We start from the raw sequence: 24517 nt of genomic DNA, 5'->3' as shown, positions 1-24517 counted from the left end.
AACAAATAATACTTAAGTTTTGGAGTTCTGTGTGCTCTTTAAAAAAAGAACTTCCTCCATTCTCTCATGGGGAAATAAAATCGATTATCCAATCAGTAATCAATAGCTGTCACTGTTTCTTTTAAAATGTGGGTTTTACATTTGGTTTGTTATCCACTTTAAAATCTGTGTTCCTCATTGTATGTCTGAATTGTACCAGCCGCCCTAGTTGGTCATTCCCTCTTTCAACTGATCTTGCTCAGTTTTTCCAGGTTTCACTTAATGAGACACCACACTCATCACAATCTGAGAACCACTACTGTACGAAAGCATTCTGCTAGATTGGCGTCTCCACTTCCCACAGCATGAGCCACGTTCATTTCTCCTTTTAATGCCATTCTCCTGCCTCCAATGCCCAAATACCACCTCTTGCAGGAACTCATCTTTGACAGCTCCATCCTGGCTTTTCTCTCTATTGTCTACATCACTGACTTTTTTGGACAGTTTAGCTATTCCTGTGTCTTTCTCCAAAATATTATTTCATACCTTTATTCACTTACATATGAATAGGGGTTTTCTAGCCTCCCAAGCTGGGGAAGGACAATACAGAAGATATCGAAATACTCAAGGTATCAAAATAGTAGTCAGGCTGGAACCTACCAGTGCCGCTGCTGTTTAGTCGCTCAGTCGTGTCCGACTCTTTGCAGGTCCAGGGACTAGAACCCACCAGGCTCCTCTGTCCGTGGGATTTCTTTCCCAGGCAAGAATACTGGAATGGGTTGCCATTTCCCTTCTCCAGGGGATCTTCCCGACCCAGGGACAGAACCTGCGTCTCCTGCTTGGCAGGCGGATCCCATTGTAATAGTTAAGATTCTTGCCCCTGTTTTCAAGAGGCAATTGGAGGTGGAGACAGGGGTGGGGGTCACAAACTTCTCAATGCACCTGCTGTGCTGCTCTGTCCCTCAGGGTCAAAGAGAGTACTCCTGTTCCTTCTTCCCTTCTACCCTCTCCTGCCCCTGTTGCTAGCACAGTTGCTGTAGTCCCTGCACTGAGCGCCTCGGGCAGCTACGTTGCAGGATTCCAAGAGGTGCCATCCTGCTTTTTGTGAAAGATGCTCCCTGGAGTTACGCAGTACACAACCGGCTCCCGGCCCCACGGAATACCATGAAAGAGCCATTCCAATTGCATGCAGGGAGCCAAGCCCCTGGCTTGCTTAAAGAACCAACTTTTGTTTTACTATTAACATTATATATACCTCTGCTGCTGCTACTGCTGCTAAGTCGCTTCAGTCGTGTCCGACTCTGTGCGACCCCAGAGACGATAGCCCACCAGGCTCCCCTGTCCCTGGGATTCTCCAGGCAAGAACACTGGAGTGGGTTGCCATTTCCTTCTCCAATGCACGAAAGTGAAAAGTGAAAGTGAAGTTGCTCAGTCGTGTCCGACTCTTAGCAACCCCATGGACTGCAGCCACCAGGCTTCTCCATCTATGGGATTCTCCAGGCAAGAGTACTGGAGTGGGTTGCCATTGCCTTCTCCAATGCTTGAAAGTCAGAAGTGAAAGTGAAGTTGCTCAGTCATGTCCGACTCTTCGCAACCCCATGGACTGCAGCCCACAGCCTCCTCCATCCATGGGATTTTCCAGGCAAGAGTACTGGAGTGGGGTGCCATTGCCTTCTCCGATACATATATACCTGTACACAACATTATATATCTCATAGATACATTACATTTTATTATATAACATTATATACCTTTCAGGGCATTTGGGGGAAATGAAAGTGGCAAGATGTATATTTGTCAGAATTAAATCAATTAGAATCCCATATAGGATGTGTAATTAATTAAAATTTTCATTTTGATTTCATTTTCATCAGTGCAAATGCTCAACACAAAAAATTATTCTGTTGTTATACTTGGAATAATACATCATGCCAATCAAAATTTATATATGTACCATATTTCATCAAAATAAGATAACGATTATAAGCAACATTATGTACAACTAGGAAAGAAAAACACTGCCAATTAAATTATGACGTATCATTAATTGTAAGACATCCTAATTTCAGAAGTGATAAAATGTCAAAAAGTGTGCATCTGAGCATTGATGAAACACTGTGTGTTTTAATGCATCGAAAAGGCAAAACACCACCATATGGTCCAGTGGTTTGAAATGTTAAGTTTCTGGGTTTTTGACATATAACTTATTTGTTTGTTACACACGATCCTCAAATAATCACACTGTGAAAGTTAACCACAAGAGCAGAGACAGTACAGTTCAACTGTATATAAACATATAAAACAAACATGAATAACTTATGATTCAGTCACATAAAGTTTAAAAGAAATACTAGCATCCAGTCAATGTAATGTAGTATTTGGATTACATTACAAATAAAAAATTAAGTTTTGGACAGCTGCTTATTCTGAAAATGTGTGATGACAAGGAGAATGGACATATTTTTATCCTTGGAAAAGTCAAACTAAACAATCAGAAAAATCTCAACAGTGCAGTAGAACGACTTTACATTTATCCCGGAAGCTGAACAATAGTCCTTGTTGCTTGTGGGGCCATCAGGAAAAGCCAGCTGTGGGTTTCTTTTTAGTACAATTAATTGCTTCCGCTGTATATAAAATTGAAAGAATTGGGTGCTTTAGTGCGGAAAAAGGATATCCTGTACACTGCTCCTATTTCCTCACAAAAGCTATTATTGAGCCTTTTGCCATTAATTCACATGCATTGGATTATCCTGTGATGAAAGAGCAAGTGGCTTCTCATTTTTATAGTCTCTTATCTCCTATTTATTTGGCACCTCTCTGGAGATACCTGCTCTTCTCCCAAGACTGGTTAATTGCTAGCATGTCAGAAGGTAGCTAATGACTGACTTCCTTTTCTGAGACTAATTGTGAGCTCATCTCTGTACTTTTTCTTAGAGTGGCATTTCTCATTGTTGAGAAATAGTCTGAGTTCTGTTATTATTTGAAATGACAGAGGCAGCACGTTCAGTACCAATTTTCAATCCCTGCCCACCGTTCACTTTGAGATCAGCAAGTGACTCATTATAAATCCTCTGGATAAACCTGAACGGTCCAGTATACAACAGCCATTTGCTAAGTGTGACTGTGTAAATTTTAAATTAGTTAAAAGGAAATCAACATTTAAAGTTCAGTTTCTCAGTCTCTGAGGGGCTTCCCCGGTGGCTCAGAGGTTAAAGCGTCTGCCTGCAATGCAGGAGATCCGGATTCCATCCCTGGGTCGGGAAGATCCCCTGGAGAAGGAAATGGCAACCCACTCCAGTACTCTTGCCTGGAGAATCCCATGGAGGGAGGACCCTGGTAGGCTACAGTCCGTGGGGTCACAAAGAATTGGACACGACTGAGCGACTTCACTCACTCACTCTTCCCAGTCTTGGCTCATTAAGTGCTCAATAGCCACATGAGGTTAGTGGTTACCATGTTGGAAGAGGGAAGATACAGAACATGGCCATTTTCACACAAAGTTCCATTGGACAGTGTTGCTATAAACTGTGATCTGGTTCCCTCAGGCCTCGTGAACAGTGTCTGAACCCTGAATTGATGTTTCTGTGCTCACCATTGAAAACAAATGGTACAAAGGCTACTTTCAGGATCATTTCTGTAGTCTGTTACTCGAGAAGTTTCTCTGAGCATGTGGAGCACCAGAAATGGGGGGCTGCTGTTCACCTGGTATAAAGTTACATAAGGTCTGGGAAGATCCCCTGGAGAAGCAAATAGCTACCCACCCCAGTATTCTTGCCTGGAAAATTCCATGGACAAAAGAGCCTGACAGCCTATAGTCTATGGGGTCACAAAGAGTCGGACACGACTGAGCAACTAACACACACACACACACACACACACACACACACATACTATAAGTGTTCTTACCACAATAAATATATATATATATTTCTTTTTTTAATTATTTATTTAGTTTATTTGAGCGTACTGGGTGGTACATCTTAGATCTTTGTGGTGTCGTGTGGGATCTAGTTCCTTGACCAGGGATTGAGCCCAGGCCCCCTGCACTGGCAGCGTGAAGTATTAGCCGCTGGACCACCAGAGAAGTCCCTACGTATATTTCTTAATCGTAGAAAATTGACGAAAATGCAAATAGTGTCCGTGGTATCTCCAGGTAGAGGGACTATGATTACTTTTTTCTTCCTATTTATATGTGTTTTGGGGGTTTTATTTCTTTCTTAATTAGTAAAAATCACATTTAACATCCTTAAACCCACTCATTTATCACCAGTTTCAAAGTGGTTTTATCCAACCCCTGCCTTAAGAGAGGAAGTAGTCATTTTGAACAACGGTTTCTTTAAAAATTAAACTCAGCCAGCAGTGTAGTTAAGAGATCTGTATTCCCTTCACTTCTAGCATGAAAAGCATCAGAGAACTTGCGTTTAGGATGCCCTAGAGCCCCGATAAATAGAATTACAGAACATCCCTCAGGAAGAGATGGCTCATGATCACTAGCAATCCTCTAAACCAGGCACTTGTTGGGCATTTTGCCAGGTTATACATATTTCTAGACTATACTTCAGAGTCTCAGAATCAAGGCCCAACAGGTTAAGGAGGCCTATGGAGCTGAAGAGGGCTCTGGTTTTACCATTGAAAAAAGAACCATAAAAAAAGAATTCCTTGTTTCCTAAAAGTTCAGGCATGATCATACAGGTTTAATTAGGAACAGCCAGCTGTTTACAGCAAATTATAAACTGCATAAGCAGACCTCAGTGGACACTCCCAAAACATGTCCCATGAACCCTTACTTCTCCAAGTCCAGATTCAGCAGATCTGGCTTGGTGAGGCAGGGTGCTGTGATGCCAGCCAGAGGAGTATTCTAAAAGTCCCTTTCCATAGCTTTCCATGACCAAAGGAGAGGGTCAGGAGGACATGGAAAGCCTCTGCTTTTCTTTCCTTTTGTCCTTGAAACTTAAAGCCAATTCACTGTTTTCTTGACTACTACCGCACCCGCCCAGTAGAGAGACATTTCAGAAACAAGTTAAGCAACAAGATAAGAGCACCAACTTTGGAGTCAGAATTCTGGCTGAACTTCCTAATTTTTGACCTTGGGCAGAGTTTGTCAACCCTGAATCCCAGTTTCTTCGCCTATAAAATGAGGATAAATAATATCGATTTAATGAGGCAGATATGAGAATTAACCAAGAGTATTTGGAAAACTGTTGGCATAAAATCAACACTCAATTATTTTTACTTACCTTTCCTTTTCCTTCTAGAAGGTGATTGGTCCATTGGTGTTTCTATTGAAGGGGAAGGAAAACAAACTGTAAAACTCTTAATGAGCCTTACTTCAAATACTGCCCAGTACAGTTCAGTAATTAGTATATGAGTTCTGCTTGAGCTTGGGCTGGGTTCCAGTTCTTTGCTCCAGCCTCAGCTCAGGAATTTCCTCCTCTAGAAAGCCTTTGCTATGCAATCCCAAGCTGAGTAAGTGGCTTTCCCAAGTAGTCCCATGGCACTCCAAGCTTGTTTCTATCCTAACCATTTACCTTGCATTCTGCTTCTCAAAACAGCGTACCTAGCATTGAGCATGGAGTACAGGATGTTATAAGGCATCTTCTCCAGAGCATCAATTTTATCTAATAACGAGTAAAACAAAGGGCATGTATATATTTTTAAGATAAGATATTAGATTATATAAGAAATTTCACAATGGCAGAGCATTCCTAGAAGACACGTGCTCATCGTCCTTTGCTTTTAGATCTTCTTTGCAGAGAAGTTGGAGAAGCACGTATTGCTACGTGACAGTGAATTTACACAGTAACTAGTCTGTCTCTCCCAGCAGACCATGAGCTCTGCTAGGGCAGGCATTGTACCTCATTTGCCCCTGAATCACAAAACTTGCCTACATAGTATGAGGCCTGTCTCAAGGTAGAGGCTCCAGGAATGTTTGTGGAGCTGAAATCAACTCTCTGTCTTCTCCCAGTACTCTGGGGAAACTGGAGTTTTTCCATCAAGGAGAGCAACTTTGAAATTGTTTACCTGACAGGACTTCACATTGAGTGCCTGTTAGAGAGAACACAATGCTAGCTGTACTTTTGGGAAAGGTATTTAACCTATCAGACTTTTGGCTTCCCAACCTGGTAGGGTGGTTAAGGCTTAATGAGAAAAGATTCACAAAGTAAATTGAGCTTGGCACATAGAAGGTGCATGCAAAAAAGCTTCTTTAGTTTTCTCTAAAGTGACTAATCATTAATTAATTATAATCATTAATCTACAAACAAAGAGATGATTTTGGTTATTTCAGTCATTCCAAGCAACTCAAAAGGGACCTGAGCCACTGCCTGAGGCTTCTTCTACAGCACCCTGGTCCTCCTTCCTGAACTTCCAACCTAATATTACCTCATCATCCAGCAGTTTCCTTACTGTCTCAGTGACTGTCACATTAAACCTGGACTTAAAAGATAGAGATAATTCAACTAGAAGGTGGAGAAAGGTAACCATCTATTAGGAGAGTGAGCTGCAGAGTCAGGGCCCATTTCAAGCCTTGCCTCACTAAGTAATCTGATTTGCTTTTCCAACTCTGAGGCATGTCTTGATCCTGGTTCTGCAGACAGAATTGGGTCTTGGGCAAAGTTGCCAATTCCTAACTTACAGAATGAGCCAGGGAGTCGGGATGCACAAATGGCTATGTCCTTCATTCTATTGGTCTGGGTCCAGATTAACTTTACTCAGAAACTAGTAATGGCGCCCCACTCCAGTACTCTTGCCTGGAAAATCCCATGAATGGAGGAGCCTGGTAGGCTGCAGTCCATGGGGTCGCTAAGAGTCGGACACGACTGAGCGACTTCACTTTCACTTTTCACTTTCATACATTGGAGAAGGAAATGGCACCCCACTCCAGTATTTTTGCCTGGAGAATCCCAGGGACGGGGGAGCCTGGTGGGCTGCCATCTATGGGGTCGCACAGAGTCGGACACGACTGAAGCGACTTAGTAGCAGCAGCAGCAGTAAAGCTTAAGCTTCAGGGTCCCTCACTATCAAAGGCCCCTGTTTATGCTGAGAGTTGCTTAAAATGTTCTAGGTTGAGAAGGGAAGTCAGGGTATTATCAGGGAGCGTTCTTATGTAAGCTTTTCTGATAAGTTGCCTAAGAGATTTCAGAAGAAAGAGACCTAGAGAACCATGATTCCAGGAATTTGATTCTTTCTTCTCATTCTAAACGAATACTCTGTAGTTTTATTTTGTGTTTGAAATTTTATATTCTTTTTAAGGATGACTCCCAAAAACCTGAAGCTACTTTTATCTATTGCCTGCCTACCCTACAGCTCACCAGAAAGTCACAAGTACAGGAGAAGGGTGTGCAGGGGCCTGTGTCACAATGACTCCATGAGAGGTGGACTCAGCCTCAGTACCTGCAGTCTATCTTCTCTCTCAGGAACCTATTGAACACCTTGTACCAATTTCCTTCCACAAATGCTGGGACCCTCTAGCATTCCCAAGTGCTTTGCTAGAAATAAAAAGATAAAGCCTCTATTAGCTGACTTCTCCCTTGATCTAAAAACAATTTTGAAGTGGTCTTCTTATACCTATTTTTATGCATCGATAGACTTGGTACTAGGGAGGGGTCAGGGGATAACTGACTTGTATACGGAAAGGTAGTCTGTTAAGAATTTTTCCCTTTTTTTTTAAACATTAAAAAATTTTTAATTGAAGTATAGTTGAATTTCAGTGTTTCAGGTATACAGCAAAGTGATCCAGTTTTATGTATATATATTCTTTTTCAGATTCTTTCCATTATAGGATTATTACAAGATATTGAATAGAGTTCCCTGTACTATAAGGCATGTCCTTTAAGAATTTTAATAAGGTGTCTTGGATTTTTTTAAAAAATAGAATTAGTTCGTAAAAAAAGGAACATGGATCCCAAGTAAATGATAACAATGATGGCATCCTTTTGCATTTCTGTTCCTAATGTCTCCACTCTAATGCCTAACTGTAGATGGAGTTCTCATGACCATTATTAGTCAGTTCAATTCAGTCACCCAGTCGTGTCTGACTCTTTGCGACCCCATGAACCGCAGCATGCCAGGCCTCCCTGTCTGTTACCAACTCCCAGAGTTCACCCAAACTCATGTCCATTGAGTTGGTGATGCCATCCAACCATCTTATCCTCTGTCGTCCCCTTCTCCTCCTGCACTCAATCTTTCCCAGCACCAGGGTCTTTTCAAATGAGTCAGCTCTTTGCATCAGGTGGCCAAAGTATTGGAGTTTTAGCTTCAACATCAGTCCTTACAATGAACACCAAGGACTGATCTCCTTTAGGATGGACTGGTTGGATCTCCTTGCAGTCTCAGGGACTCTCAAGAGTCTTCTGCAACACCACAGTTCAAAAGCATCAATTCTCCAGCACTCAGCTTTCTTTACGATCCAACTCTCACATCCATACATGACTACTGGAAAACCATAACCTTGACTAGACGGACCTTTGTTGACAAAGTAATGTCTCTACTTTTTAATATGCTGTCTAGGTTGGTCATAGCTTTCCTTCTAAGGAGTAAGTGTCTTTTAATTGCATGGCTGCAATCACCATCTGCAGTGATTTTGGAGCCCAAAAAATAAAGTCAGCTACTGTTTCCACTGTTTCCCCATCTATTTGCCATGAAGTGATGGGACCAGATGCCATGATCTTAGTTTTCTGAATGTGGAGCTTTAAGGCAACTTTTTCACTCTCCTCTTTCACTTTCATCAAGAGGCTCTTTAGTTCTTCTTCACTTTCTGCCATAAGGGTGGTGTCATCTGCATATCTGAGGTCGTTGATATTTCTCCCGGCAATCTTGATTCCAGCTTATGCTTCCTCCAGCCCAGCACTTCTCATGATGTACTCTGCATATAAGTTAAATAAGCAGGGTGACAATGTACAGTCTTGACGTACTCCTTTTCCTATCTGGAACCAATCTGTTGTCCCATGTCCAGTTCTAACTGTTGCCTCCTGACCTGCATACAGGTTTCTCATTATTAGTCGGATAACCTTTGAAATGTATTTTATAGAGATTAAGTAGGATGGCATTAGTGAAGTTCATTGTTTTAAAAAGAAAGCAAATCTCAGAACGGCAGGCACAGTATGATTCCAATCAAGTAAAGCGCGGTGTGGGTGTGTGAGTTTGTGTGAGTATGTATACAAGGATAGGTCTGTGTTTCCCAGATTTCAGAAAACAACACTGTGCTGTATCCACAGAGAACTAGTGTTTCCCAGACTTTACACAACTGCATACACCTTTTTTTTTTTTTAATCTTGCCGCACTGTGGGGCTTGCGGGATCCTAGTTCCCTGCCCAGGGATCAAACCCAGGCCCCCTGCAGCAGAAGTACAGAGTCCTAACACTGGACCACCAGAGGAGTGCTTGCATACAACCTTTTGCCATACTCATCCAGAACTACTTGATGAACAGCTTTGACACTTTTTTTCAAAAGCTTTACAAGGAAAATAAAATTTATTCTAACAAAAGGTGACCTCTTTCACTAATAGGGTCAAATATTAACTCTTTGCAACTGGCAGGTATATGAAAACACTGCCCACCCTGACTTCCCGTCACTTACGAGGCCCTCTGTGCTCTTTGCCACCTCTCCTGCTGCTCTTTCCTTACCTCTGCTCTCACACCCTGGGCCTTCATTGTACCAAAACTGTGCCCTGGAAGCCTCCACGTTTCTTTCCCCCTCAACCTCAGATTTTGGTGTGGTTGGTTTCTTCTCATCATTCAGACCTCAGCCCAAGTATCACTTTGCAGCCAGGTCTTCACTGACCACTTGCCCAAAAGTAGCTTATGCCAGCCCCCAGTATATTGCTTTGTTTCATTTTCCTGTAGCACTCACTATTTCAAATTGTACTGATTATGTGCTACCTGTTTACCGTTGGTCTCTTCCCTTGAGTGTAAGCTTTATGAAAGCAGGAACCTTGACTGTACTGTCATCTTCCATCCCTACAATGCTGCTGCTGCTAAGTCACTTCAGTTGTGTCCGACTCTGTGTGACTCCATAGACAGCAGCCCACTAGGCCCCACTGTCCCTGGGATTCTCCAGGCAAGAACACTGGAGTGGGTTGCCATTTCCTCCTCCAATGCATGAAAGTGAAAAGTGAAGGTGAAAGTGAAGTCGTGTCGGACTCTTAGTGACCCCATGGACTGCAGCCCACCAGGCTCCTCTGTCCATGGGATTTTCCAGGCGAGAGTACTGGAGTGGGGTGCCATTGCCTTCTCCCATCCCTACAACAGAGCCTAGCAATTCAGTGAGTGTTCGTGGAATGAAAAGTAATGATTCTGAAATATTATTCAATGCTAAAAAGAAATGAGATATCAAGCCATGGAAAAATATGGAGGAAAATGAAATGTATATTGCTAATTCAAAGAAGCCAGTCTGAAAAGGCTACATACTATATGATTCCTACCATATGACATTTTGGAAAGTGAAAAACTATAGAGACAATAAAAAGATGGGTGCTGTCAAGGGTTAAGCGGGCGGGAGGGATGAGTAAGTGGAGCACAGTGAATTCTTAGGCAACTATATATGATATTATAATGGTGGATACACATCGTAACTCACTTGTTCAAACCCATATAATGTGCAATACCAAGCGTGAACCCTAAAATAAACTATTGACTCCGGGTGATATGGAGGTGTCTATGTAGGTTCACTGTTGATGACAAATGTAGATTCTGGTGGGGGATGCTGAAAATGGGGAGGGCTTCCCTGGTAGCTCAGTCGGTAAAGTGTCTGCCTACCACGTAGGAGACCTGGGTTCGATCCCTGGGTTGGGACGATGCCCTGGAGAAGGAAATGGCACCCCACTCCAGTATTCATGCCTGAAAAATCCCAGGAACCAAGGAGCCTGGTGGGCTACAGTCCGTGCGGTTGCAGAGTTGGGCACGACTGAGCAACTCCACTCCACTTCACTACTACTATGCCTGAGTGGGGGCAGGGAGCATATGGGAAATCTGTATACCTTCTGCTGTGAACCTAAAACTGCTCAGGGGCTTCCCTGATAGCTCAGCTGGTAAAGAATCCTCCTGCAATGCAGGAGACTCTGGTTTGATTTCTGGATTGCGAAGATCAGCTGGAGAAGGGACAGGCTACTCACTCCAGTATTCTTGGGCTTCCCTTGCGGCTTAGCTGGTGAAGAATCACCTGCAATGTGGAAGACCTGTGTTGGGAAGATCCCCTGGAGAAGGGAAAGGCTCCCCACTCCGGTATTCTGGCCTAGAGAATTCCATGGACTATATAGTCCATGGGGTTGCAAAGAGTCGGACACGACTGAGCAACTTTCACTTTCACTTAAAACTGCTCTAAAAATAAAGACTATTTAAAAAGCTATACTGACCCAAGTTGTGGATAGTTTCGAGTGTGTAAGTGATCACCGAGTCACATTGCTGCACATCAGACACTAACACACCTTGTAAATCAACTATACATCAATACAGAGGTTTTAAAAGCTTCAGTAATGAGAACAAAAATAATGCTGCTATGAACGTAGGAGTGCATGTATCTTTCAAACTAGGCTTTCTGTGTTCTTTGGATACATACTCAGAATAGCTGGCTCATATGGTGGTTTTATTTTTAATTTTTGGAGGAATACTGTTCTTCATGGTGGCTATATCAATTTATAGTCCCACCAGCAGTGTATAATTGCTTCCTTTTCTCCACATCCTCACCAGCATTTATTATTTCTTGTCTTTTCCATAATAGCTCTTCTCACAGGTATGAGATGATATCTCACTGTGGCTTTGAGTTGTATTTTCCTAATAATTAGTGATGAATATCTTTTTATGTGTCTGTTGGCCATCTATATGTCTTCTTTGGAAAAATAGTTATTCAGATCCTCTGCCCATTCTTTAATCAGGTTGTCTGGCTTCCTGTTGTTGAGTCATATGAGTTCTGTGTGCATTCTAGATATTAATCCCTTATGAGACATACAATTTAACAGATATGGCCTTTATTATGTTGAGGAATGTTCCCTGTATACCCACTTTGTTGAGAATGTTTCTTACAAACGGGTGCTGAATTTTGGAAAATGCTTTCTCTGCATCTGCTCAGATCATATGATTTTTAGCCTTTGTTTTATCAAGGATGCATCATGCTGATTGATCTGTGGATGTTGAACCATCTCTGTATCCCTTGAATAAATCCCACTTGATTGCAGCGTATGATCCTTTTATGTTGTTGGATTTGGTTTGCTGACATTTTTTTAAGGATTTTTGCATCTGGGTTCATCAAAAATATTGGCCTACAATTTTGCTTTTCTGTGGTTTCCTTGTCTAGTTTTGGTATCAGGGTAATGCTGGTTTTGTAAAGTGTTGAACAAGCAATTTTTACTTGGTCCACAATTCCTCAGTGAAGAGGGAAGAAATTTTGGTATCAGGTAATACTACCAGATTCTGATTCACATGGTTCATACTTCTGCGATATTTGTGTAATATTTATTCTTGCCGCTGGCTTTCCCAGTATTTTTTCTGGATGAACAAGTTGAAGGAGTTTAAAAAATGACGCAGAAGTGAGGAGTTCTGACCCCACTCTACTGCTGATAATAACAACTAATATTTGCATTGAAATTTTCTTCCCAAAGTTACTGTATTTGGCTATCAAAATAAAATGCAGGTGCTATTATATATTAATAGCTTCATTTTCAGGTAGATAAGCGGGCTTAGAGAGAGTCTTCTGATACCACACTGGTGGTATCAGATCAGCCTTGATCTAAACACTGGTCTTACAATGTCAAAGTCCATGTTTATTTCATGGCACCTGGCCGCCTCCCTAGCTGGTTGTGTGCATGCGGGGAAGCCACTTCCCCTTTCCGAGACTCCGTTCTTACATCTAGAAAATACCCAGGTGATCTCTTGGCTTCTTTTCAACTTCAAATTCTGTGCCTATGAATCTTTTTTTCTCCATCATCTCCTTGAAAAATTGCTAAAGCTTTAAAAAGTACTAAAATAAGAATATTTTATTTCTACTTGTAACTGTACAGCTATTTGAAAATCTGATTCAGGTATTAAAAGTCAAATAAGTTACAAAAAGTATCTTTTTAAGTAATGCCTAGAAACAGAATATCTCAAAAAAGGATGAATTGGTCATGCTGAAGGCTCCTCAGAGGGGCCTTCATTATTCTTAAAAAAAAAATGCCATGAGGAGATGTTACTCTGAGCTTATTTTAAGACAAAAGGCATGGAAGAAAATATACTTCTAGAAATGAAGTTATTTAGAACAGAATAAAAAGAAATAAATATGAAATAGCTAAATAAATAAATCCAAAAGGAAAAGGCCAAACCTGGTCTTCAGGTTATTATTTACTGGTAAATTCACTTTGTATGCATAACATCTGTATTATTCATGTATCCTTCTTTGTTTAAACGGCTGTTGGACCACACAATCAAAAGACCAAGTAAGTTATTTGTTTTTTCTCCTTAGGGCATTTTGTTTTCTCTCAAACTTATATTTGCAGTCATAGAGAAGTAATCTACTTTTGGTTATCACACGAAAAAACTTTACACAGAAAAATCTGTATTTGCACATCCGTTTAGGGTTTTATTTTGCTAAAAAGAATTCACACAGGCCAAAAACAAAAAAACAAAAAACCATGCAAAACATTTTTGTGCACACTTTTTACCACACTATATTCCATTTCTGAAATGTTAAAATTAAAAATCCCAAAGCAAGAGTACTTAGGTTGAAAAGTTAACATTATAAAAGCTAGATTCCTAACAAAACACACTGCAGACATAAATCACTCAGTTGCAAAAAGTTAATGTTTATAAATGTTAAATAAATGTCAACAATGAGGAGACAAGAACTGTAGATCCAAAGTGTACTCCTCACCATGAGTTATTAAAACTTGTGTTCGGTGTTGTAGGACATCCATGATGTTAACTGGAAGTAGCTACAATCTTAACCCAACACTATGCCAAACTTAGAAACACTGAGGGAACCATACTAAAAATCACCTCCTTTTCCTGCTACCTTTAAAATGTTTCTGTTGTTGATTTTGGGTTTTGGTAACTAAGAGTCCCTCAGAATACACACTAGCTGTGAAATGTAGAAAAACTGCTTCAATAAATGACTATGATGAAGCTCACCTTTGAGATTTCGCTTTTCTTTTTGATGATCATATGCTTTTTAATGGCCACACTTGTGTGTGTGTATGTGTAAAATCTTTTAAATGATATTTTTGGGGAAAAAACTCTAGGGAACTTTATTCCCTTTCCTTGAGACCAGTCCTTGATAATTTAATAGTTTTTTATTGTTGTTTTTTTTTAAGAAAATCTGCCTAGAGGCTTTCTGTACAGTCAGCAACCTCCTTGTCCCTGTGTATTTGAACTTTCCAAAAATAACAGAATGCTTGCTTGCAACTCCTGAAAAATCTCCAGGCACTCCCTGCAGATGTTACTCTGCCTGTGCTTCATATTCACTTTCTCCCTGCACCAAAGCTAAAGAAGGGCCCTGTGGTAGGAGCACATTTATGTCCCTCCTGGTGTTCCCTGGGGGACGTTAGTGGCTTCACTCTTGGGGAAAAAAAACAACACGGGCCTTCTGTTAGAGACAAATCTAGCTGCTTCTTTCTCCCTCAGGTAGAAAGGCAGTCCCCGGAAGCCTCAGTTCTCAGAAGAAAAAGTAGTCTAATGCATTCTCATAAAACATTTCAAACGTGCAAAGAGAAAATCCAAAACAGGAGTGAGGAGAGGGTAGCAGTGATTGGAAGATGGCCTAAATATTGTGCTCAAGTGAGAAACATCCACTCAAACCGCCTCCTTTGATGCCAGGTTCAGTGAGCATAACAGCGCTTCCTAAAAGGGAAAGAGACGATAACCATTTCCAACCTCAAAAACTAAGTTTCTCTCTTTATCACCAAACAGCTTTAAAATGCTTACTTAACTCAAACTATCACTAATACTTTAAAGAAGTTTGAAGATCCAAGTCTATTTCAATAAATGCTTAAACAATTGCTAGGTCAACTCAGCTCATACTTTTTTCAAAATACTAGCCAAAATGGCAGACGCGTCTACATCAGGCCATCTTTCCCTTCCAGCAGGCAGCACAATTGTATACTATCAGTGTGCTGCATTTAAAGGAAGATACGAGAGGGATGGAGCAGCTCTGCAGTGGGAGGTCCTGCCAGCTCGTGTGTTCTTACTCAGGCTGGCAGAAAGCAAGGTTTCTCTTTCCCACTGGGAGTTTGGGCACATCCTCAGCCTATTCTGCCATCCTGTTTGCAACACTGTCTCTCTCTTCTTTTCCGCAGCTCATTAAGCCTGTTGAGGAAAGGGATGTTGAAGAGGACCTCAGCGGTGAGCACTCACAGGACTGGGAGTGAAACGCATGCACAAGACTAGACATTCACGCTAATGAACCTCATAAAGCCAAACAGGGGCCAAACACAGCCCAGGGTTATTGTGCAATCTCCTCTCACACACAGCAAAGCAAAACTGGAAGAAAACCCAATTCCACTTGCCCACCACAAGTCAAAAAGAAGCTAAGCTTTCTGGGGACATTGGCTGTTTCAGGCTAAAAGAAGGTGGCAGAAAAGCCCTTCTTTCCCTCAGCTGTCTGCAGCGTGAGCCCGATCCTTTCCCGAAGCCCTGTCGCTTGCCCAGAGGCTCCCAGAAGACGCCCCTCCAATGTCTGGGCTCCCATGAGAATGTTCAAGCCCGTGCAAGGTCTGAAGTCTGATGCGCCGAGGTAGCACCATGACGCGAGGAATGGAATAACACTTCCTTTTTTGGTGAGGAAGGCCCAATCGGTCTTAGCTAACAAGCTCTCAGCTATGGCTCTAAAAATACCCTGCAGTGAGAACTGTTTGGCACTTCATTTTGTTTGTTAGAGGAGCTCTAAAGAACTCCACAGAAAGCTTCAGATTCTCCACAACTACTCTGAGCTCTGTCCCTGCTCTGGTGACCTCAGGGAAGTGTATCGCTTTGGGAAAGTGACTTTTTCTTTTTAACTTTTGAGTTCTTGGAATTCTGTCCTCAATGTTTGAAGTACAGTTCCAGTCTTGGATTAATTACTAGCTTGGTTCAGGAATCTTCATTTGGCTTCTAGTCTGAACTATGCAAATACACGATCTGTGTGCAGAAGAAACGACTAAAATTATACTTCAAAAGGGCTCAGTCGCTTCCTGTCTTCTCCCTTTCCCCCCAAAAAAGAAACATCAGCCTCCTTCAATCCTTTGTTGCCAGCAGCAGGAGCAGCTCCCTGCCCGTCCATATCAGATGCCCTGGGCTCCCTACACGTTGATGGCGTGTGCATGCTTCTTGCACAGGGGTTTGTCCTTCTTGGAGTAGAATGGCTGCCCCTCCAGATTCACGTGGCAGACCTGAAACAGAAAACAGATAGGCATGAAACAGTCCAGGAGAGAGGGGGACATGAGCAAAGATTTCAGCCATCCTTTTAAGACAAAGCACAGTCACAGAGAGACGGGGGGAAAGGCAACAGCCAGCTTCTCCTCACGACAAATGCTTTATAGTAAAGCAGTATATGCACAGCATTTACACTCAGTCGTGTCTGACTCTGTGTGACCCCATTGCCTATGCAGTCCATGGAATTCCCCAGGCCAGAATACTGGAGTGGGTAGCCTTCCCCTTCTCCAGGGGATCTTTCCAACCCAGGGATCGAACCCAGGTCTCCTGCATTGCAGGGAGATTCTTTACCATCTGGGCAACCAAAGGAGACCAAACCAGTCAATCCTAAGAAATCAACCCTGAATATCCATTGGAAGGACTGATACTGAAGCTGAAGCTCCAATACTTTGACCAGCTGATGCAAAGTGCTGACTCACTGGAAAAGACCTGGATGCTGAGAAAGATTCAGGGCAGCAGAAGGGGGCAACAGAGGATGAGATGATTGGATGGCATCACCAACTCAATGGACATAAGTTTGAGCAAACTCTGGGAGACAGTGAAGGACAGGGAAGCCTGGCGTGCTGCAGTCCATGGGCTTGCAAAGAGTTGGATACAACTTAGTGACTGAACAACAACAATTAAGATGATCAATTGATGATATCCACAGAGGTGATTAATATTTAAAGAATTATAAAATGTCAGAAAAATGATCCTTGCTAATAATTAAAGGAAAAATAAATTAAAACCTCTATGAGATACCTGTTAACCTAGTAAAATAAACAAAACAAAAAGTCTCAAAAGCTTGTCACCTTTAGCCCATGTGACTAAAGCCAGAAAGAAAAAAAAAGTGATCAGTCAAAAGTCAGCAATATCAAAAGAGATCAGGCCTACTTGTCACTGTTTAGGGAATGTGAATCAGTCCAGCCTTTGGCAAGGGATGTGGCAACACTGAAGAGAAGCCAAAAAGAGGTGCCTGCCCTGTACCCCAGGAACACCACTCTGGATAATTTCATCTTGCAGCAACTACTGCACAGAACAAGAAAGCAACATATGCTCAACTACAAACCAGGTGGCCACTTAAGTTAATTTTTATGATGCATTTTCCCAATGAAATGCCCCCATGAAATGTAAATCAAATATGGCAGAGTATATGCAGGAAAATATTACATGAAAAAAAGGCAAAATTATATACCCCCTTGATGACAACATGCGAGTGGAGCTTAAAGATGGAAACACAGCAGAAAGGAAGGACGTCAGTAGTATGTGTCAATGTGGTCAAATATGATACCAGACACTCTGTATACACGATCTCATTTGATTTTCACAAAACTTTATGGGATAGGTATGACTCTTCTCTATTTCACAATTGAAAGTTAAGGCTCAGAAAGCCCAAGTATCTTGCTCAAGTCACAGACCTTGTTAAGTTGTAGAACCTAGGAATCCACATTCAGGTCTGCAAGACTCTACTTATAAGCTCATTTTCCCCATACCTCACAGCAGAAAGGGACTATGTCTACTTGAAATTGTTCTGGGTTTACAGACTTGTATCAGGGTAGCTCACTAAGCCCATGTCAGCTAGGAGAGCTAGTCCTGATCTTCCTTTCTTACTAATTCTTTTTCAAGTTACGGGAAAATATACACTCATTAAAAGTAATTTGGAAATATAAAGTGATGGAAAGAGGACCAAAAAAATCCCTGAAAGTTTTCCAATCAAAATATTGCTTTCCAAAAATTAAAACCACGTTCCCCTTAGATACAGACAGCTTCATGGGGCACTGAGTGCTACCCTGGGCTAGTTTGGGGGAAGGCATAATGGTTCTCTGTGATAATTCTCCAGAGGACGGGAATTGCTTGGTTTCTTTGAGTAGATCCTGTGGGCAGTGCTGTGGGTCTTTCATACCAGACTGGAACTTATTTGTAATCTCAGACTGAGCAACCCCAAGCTTTACTGCTTCTTCTGGTCTCTCTCTGGGACTTGCACCATATCATGATTCTCAGACAAACACAGAAGGCTCGAGGGAGCAGACCCACGCTCACCTTTGTGTGATTTCCTCTGCACGTGACAGACTGCTCATCAGCCTGCTCTTAGAGAACAAGCCTTCTGTGCCACTGTCTTCCCTGAACCTCCTCCAAGTCTCTTAGATCTTTCTAGAAGTTGGGTAACCAGATTTACAGGCAGCATCTTAGGATTAGACAAGCTATGGCTTGAAGGTAAGGTAAGAGAGCCCAGTACTGTGCTTGCTGAGCTGTGGCTCTGCAGGGGACAACCCCAAAGCCAGTATATTTATATGGCTTTGTCCCTTTTTGAAGGGAGGTCCTAATGTAATTAAAAGACCCTAAAAGATGATTAGAGGTGTTCAAAGGGCTGGAAAATCAGAGTGCTATGGACTGAATTGTCCCCCCACCACTAAATTCACATGTTCAAGTCCCAACCCTGTCTACCTCTAGCCTACCCAGAACAGGGAAAACAGTGACTTTATAGGGAAATAGGGTCTTTGCAGATTTAATTAAGATGGAGGTTAAGATGATGTCATATGGAGTAGGTTGGGCCCTTAATCCGATATGACCAGTTCCTTACAGGAAGAGGAGATGAAGACACATAGACAGACACCTGTACAGAGGGGACTGTCACGTGAAGACAGACTCCAGAGGGAAGGCAACCATGCGGCGATGGAGGTCGAGACCGGAGCGACACGACCACAGCGCAGGAAGCACCGAGCACGGCGGGTGACCACCGGGAGCTCGAGGAGGCAGGGCCCTGCTGACACCCTGGATTTGGGCTTCTAGCCCTCAGGACTGGGAGCGAATAAGGGCTTCTGTTGCCTAAGCTGTTCATATTGTGGCATTTTGTTATGGTAGCCTTAGCAAACTAATATACAGAGTGAATACAACGCACCCCACAAATGGGAGGGGATCAGACATGCAGTGTAAAAGCTGAAGTGAACTACAGTGAACTTTATGACTGGGGTTGCTCTATGTCATAAGTCTATAAAAAGTATTCAAGTTTAAACTATATAGATCTTTCATATATTCCTAAAATTTATCTTGAGCAGCTCTGGTAAAAAAAAAAAAATAGGCCTAGTAGCACATTAACTTTCCCAAATAAAGTTTAGTCAATTACAAACTCATATTACGGAGTTTTATCAGGGACAACTATTTTCTAAGTCTAATGTGGAGTCTAAGTATCAGCACGTTCATTGTCAGATCCCTTCCCTAAACCAAAGCCCTTGTAAAGAAAATGTCAGTCTCATGGTAAAAATGACCTGGCTATTCAGCAGAAATAAACTGCATGTGGTTAATACTTAATCTAGGACTTATCTCCTGGCAAGTGCATATCAAGAACAGGACCATGTAGGAAAATGAAATTATATTTAGTCCTGGCTTCTAAAGGTTCAGTCAAAAGAAATCTTACCTCAGCTTTTGATAGGATTAATCAATAAGCTCTGATCTAATGTTCATGGTGAACATTTGGGGGAAAACCCTTGAATCACTTCGTCATATCTTAAACAGCTTATAACCATGAGAAGTCATCTGCCTCTATTAAATCCAAACATTGTTCGATCCTCACACTTATTGAGGGCACTGCTGTTGAGGCCAGCTGCTGGTGTGCCACATCCTGAGACACTCCTCCGTCCTTAAAGAAGTGGAGAGTAACAACGCCATGTTGGTTTATAAATCATTATTAGTAACAAAGCTTGGCTCATCTGTGACCTATCAAGGCATCATGGTATCTGCCAGCTTTTAAAGAAAATAGAATATTAGAATAACAGTCGAAAGGTATGTGGAGGGTTTGTCATCTGGCCCCAGCTGGTCGCTCCAATCCCTTCTCAGAAAGTCAGAACACCAGGCTAAAAACATACCGCGCAAATGAAGCAGGTGTCATGCCAGGTGTGGCCCAGGGCTTCGATAAACTTGTCGCCGGCCTCCACGGGGAAATCACAGCCGTGACACTTGGTGCTGAACAGATTGACGTAGTCTGAAATGAAAGGCAGAGTAAGGACCAGGCTGGGAGGGATGCCCCTCCCAGCCACACCAACCCAATACCAGAACCACCCCCCAGATCACTGAGCTTGAGGCAGTGATGAAACCCAATTGGTTACTTGTCATCTGGCACACAAAATTCTAGTTACATGATTGGTTTTTTCCTTTTCCAATGATTTGCACTGGGGTTGTGCAGATTCAGGCTCGTCACCACCCTGTGCTGGTTTGATTTGCAAACACTTTCTGGAACTGTCATTCACTTTCTGCAGGGTGATTTTCTCTGCCTCTGTCACCTCTCATGGCCCAAAGAGACCAATCCCCTAGAAGAAGAAGCAATCCTATTTCCCAGCAACTATGCTTATTTTGGAGAAATGAGAGCCTTTAACATTTTTTTGGAGTTACGGAATGTTCTTTGCTTGATTATTCTTCGGTCGTGAGGTATCTGTGTTGATAATAAATTTTCACTACAAGAAACAGGATTTGATTTACTTTGTCAGAAGTAATTCCCCTCCCCCAGCCAAGAGGATAATAATACCAAATATTATTTATGTAATGCTTTACAGTTTACCAGGAATCCTCACATAGATGGTCTTATTTGCTAGTATCTCAATGTCAAGGTCTATGTATTCGTTTTCTTTGTACTCCCAGCACAGTGCCTGGCACACAAGTTGGTACCCAACACATGTATGTCAAATGAATGAGTGAATGAATGAATCAGTAAATCAATGATTTGAGGAAAAAAAGATAAGTCAATGAATGAACTTAATCTTTGCAAGATTACTTTTGTTTTGTTTCTTTGGGTGAGGAAACTGAGGCTCAAAGAGGTAAAGGCTGTAGCCAGAGCCACATGGGTGAGACAGCAGGCCAGGTCCCGAGCTTCTCCGCCACAAGCTGTCCCGGCTGGGTCACGAGCAGCGCTCCCAATGCACTCACAGTAGAACTCTTCCAGATTCTTCTAGAAAATCTTGATGCCTTTTACAAAGCCTTTATCCCCCCATAAGTGGACTTGTCTTTCCAGCTCTGCCACAGTTGGCTTTTTCTTATAGCAATTTTTAACTCTGATCTCCTTGTGGAAAGTGTGCCCGATCACTGTCTTAGACCACTACTGAGAGTCAGCATGTAGTGGGGGCCATGAACTTGGATTCCGAAGAAAGAAAGACCTGGGCTCAAATCCCACCTCTATGCAGGAATTGTTCAAATCCAGGGCAAGTCACCTAACTTCTTAGTGCTTCAACTTTTTCATCTATATAATGTGAATAATTACAGATTAAATATAAAAAAGTATGTGAAGTACTAGGCACCAAAAATGTTGGCTTTCATTTTGAATGCCTTTAAGATGATGAAAGGAGGGAAGGGAACATGATTTGAGCACCTACTATGTGCTAGTATGAGTGCTCTTTTATGTTTCCTGTTTAATCTTCACAGTAGCTCTGCAATGAACTATTGTTTTCATTTTAAAGATGATGAACCTGGCTGTAGCAGTTCCATCACGCAGTGGTCAGGAGCCACAAAGTCATCCCATCTCCCTGACTTCACACTATTTCCAGTTATCTATTTGCCATGAAGCTTTGATAAGTTATATCTCTTGCATATTTTTTCCAATGTATGGTTTCCTCTTTGGGGTTTAATTATACTTTGTCATGCAAATACTCTTACATACATTGCAAGCCATCAATCTTGTTTCTGACAGAATACTTAATTTCTTTAGTAGGCAAAAATCGATTGCCTCACCAGGTAGGAAAACATCATTCTGCTTACTTAAGAGAGTTATGGCAAGTTTATGGTTCACTCTGTGGTCTGCAGGAACTTACTAGTGTGTGATGAGAAGCAGGACTATAGGCCAACCTGCCTCCACTTGAGAGAAAGCCCTGTACCCCACTTATGAGTTCTCTTTCATTCTGCCCAGCTGGTCTCCAGATGCCCTGGATTCTTTCCTCCATCTTCATGCCTCTTTATGAACCGGGTCCTGCACTCAGAAATCCCTCCCCACTTTGTCTACCTGAATCTCTGCAATTCTTTGGGCAGCCTTCCTTCTAGGAAGACCTCATTCCTCTCCCACCCAAGGGAGATGAGACAGCCTTCCTGAGGGCTTCTCCTGGACTTCTCTCCCTCCCCATTCATTCATCACCCACCCGTCTTTTCACTGTTTCTTAATGGTCCGTTTGTATGCCAGCATATCAGGCATCGATGGGTCTGCTTGAGGTTCTTCAGGGCAGCGACCCTCTTCTCTATGCTTAGCGCCCTTCATAGCGACTGGCACACGTTTGATGGTGAAATGATGAATGGACAAAGATATGTTTCAAACAGCCTTGTTAAATTTGATTCCTTTTGCTGTTGTGCAGCCTGTTTTTTCTGCCCCCCCGACAGATTAAGCTCTTGCTTCCCTGGTGGCTCAGATGGTAAAGAATCTGCCTACAATGCAGGAGACCCAGGTTTGATCCCTGGTTGGATCTGATTTCCAACCTGGGCTGGAAAATCCCCTGGAGAAGGAAATGGCAACCCACTCCAGTATTCTTGCCTGGAGAATCCCTGTGGACAGAGGAGCCTTTGGGCTACAGTCCATGCGGTTGCAAAGATTTGGACACGACTGAGCAACTAAGCACAGCACAGCACAAACTCCTGCAAGGGCTTGAATTTATTTCTGGAATGTCTAGTCCTGTCTACTGATTAATTTCGCTTTGTTTTGTTTTAAACTCGTCTTTGTACTATCTGGAGAACTGCCAGTTTGTTTTGGAATTTGATATCACAGGTCTGACTCTAATACATTGTTAATTAATTATTTACTTATGGGTCTCACAGCCAATGTGGCATGTAGGATCTTAGTTCCCCAACTAGGGGTGGAACCTGTGCCCTCTGCATAAGAAGTGCAGAGTCGTAACCACTGGACGCCAGGGACATTCCCTCATATTTCCCTATAAATAATAAAAAAATGACAAGGTCAGAACCAAACACAATATCTGTGGTATTATACTGGGGACCTTCCCCAAGGCTGGCTCTGATATTTTATCTCAAGCGTAGGTTAACCAACCAGGCTTGATTTTACTGCACTATTGGGTCATCTAGCTCTCCTTTCTTTACTTTGTTCATATGAGTGTCACACTTTATCACATTCAACAAGCACACTAAATTTCTAATGCTCTTGCTAGAATAAAAATCAGATTATGTTACTTCTTCACTTTAAAACATCGCAGTGACTCCCACTTCTTAAAGGCCAGGTTTCAAACTGTGCTCCTTGGAGAGCTGTGGGTCTCCCGAAACCATTAGAGGGATGATGCCAGTTGCCCATTCACCACAGGCAGGTGTTCTGTCAAGAACTCTGTGCCCACTATCTCAGCTAATCCTCACAACAGCCTCTGAGAGTTAGGTGAGGAAGGAAGAGACTCAGAAAGGGTAAGCGTCTTCTCCATCATCACACTGCCTGGAAGTGACCCCTAAGGGACTTCACTTGTCAGGGTCTCTCAGGGTGCCTGGGGTTGAAACTAAATCTGCTTCCTTGCAGTCTTTTCTTAATACCTTAAGACCCTTTTTACTCAAAATATCATTTTTGAAAATCTTTTTTGGGGGATTGCTAGGGAGAAGAGCAGTAGGAAGAGTATAGATCTATTATTCTTTCACAAGCCTCAGACATAAACTGTGGCTTATCACACATTATGAAAGCTATCATGCTTTTAGTTGACTAATAATAGCAATTTGTATTGGTACCACAGCAGTTTTTTGGACAACCCAGGGCATGTGGGACCTTAGTTCCCAGACCAGGGATTGAACCTGTGCCCCCTGCAATGGAAGCAGAGTCTCAGTCACTGGGCCACCAGGGAAGTTCTGGTGTCACAGCACTGTTACTAACTGCCGACCATCATCGTTTCCACGTAAGGAGGGAAAAGACAGGCGCTACCTTCTTCCTCTCACTGATACGGAAACTGAGGCCGGAATGACTGAGTGACGTTTACAGTCATCCAATGAGCCTTAGAGCTGGAAAGGGAATTCACCGGGACCTCAGAAACCAAGACGCTTCTTTTATAATTCATTGTCAAGGGGAGGAAAAATGTTTTATTTTGTTTTGCTTTTCCCCTTGAGGAAATGTTTTCTCCTTTCTGGTTTTAAAGTAAACCAACTCACTGTGTTGCCTTTTTTGCCCTCAATTTTGCTGCCCAGTCACTGAAGCTCTGTTATTCGTCATAACCAGCACGTTTCTCTCCCCCTCG

General features: G+C 42.3%; 1 protein-coding gene across 4 annotated transcripts in view; it reads right to left on the bottom strand.

Annotated features, from left to right (window-relative positions):
• Positions 1-13502: 13502 nt before the first annotated feature.
• Positions 13503-24517, bottom strand: part of LDB3 (LIM domain binding 3) — a 59474-nt gene continuing 48459 nt past the window's right edge. For all 4 annotated transcript variants that reach the window (XM_061405555.1, XM_061405557.1, XM_061405556.1 and 1 more), the window contains 2 exons: positions 20195-20310; positions 13503-16309 (listed from right to left, as the gene is read on the bottom strand). In XM_061405555.1, coding sequence (XP_061261539.1) covers positions 16220-16309; positions 20195-20310 — 206 coding nt within the window. In that variant the 3' untranslated portion in view covers positions 13503-16219. The remainder of the gene's footprint in view (positions 16310-20194; positions 20311-24517) is intronic.

The sequence above is a fragment of the Bos javanicus genome, chromosome 28 (genome assembly GCF_032452875.1).
Source record: "Bos javanicus breed banteng chromosome 28, ARS-OSU_banteng_1.0, whole genome shotgun sequence".
Taxonomy (NCBI): Eukaryota; Metazoa; Chordata; class Mammalia; order Artiodactyla; family Bovidae; genus Bos; species Bos javanicus.
The sequence above is the reverse complement of the archived record's forward strand: the minus strand, read 5'-3'. Positions and strand labels throughout refer to the sequence as shown.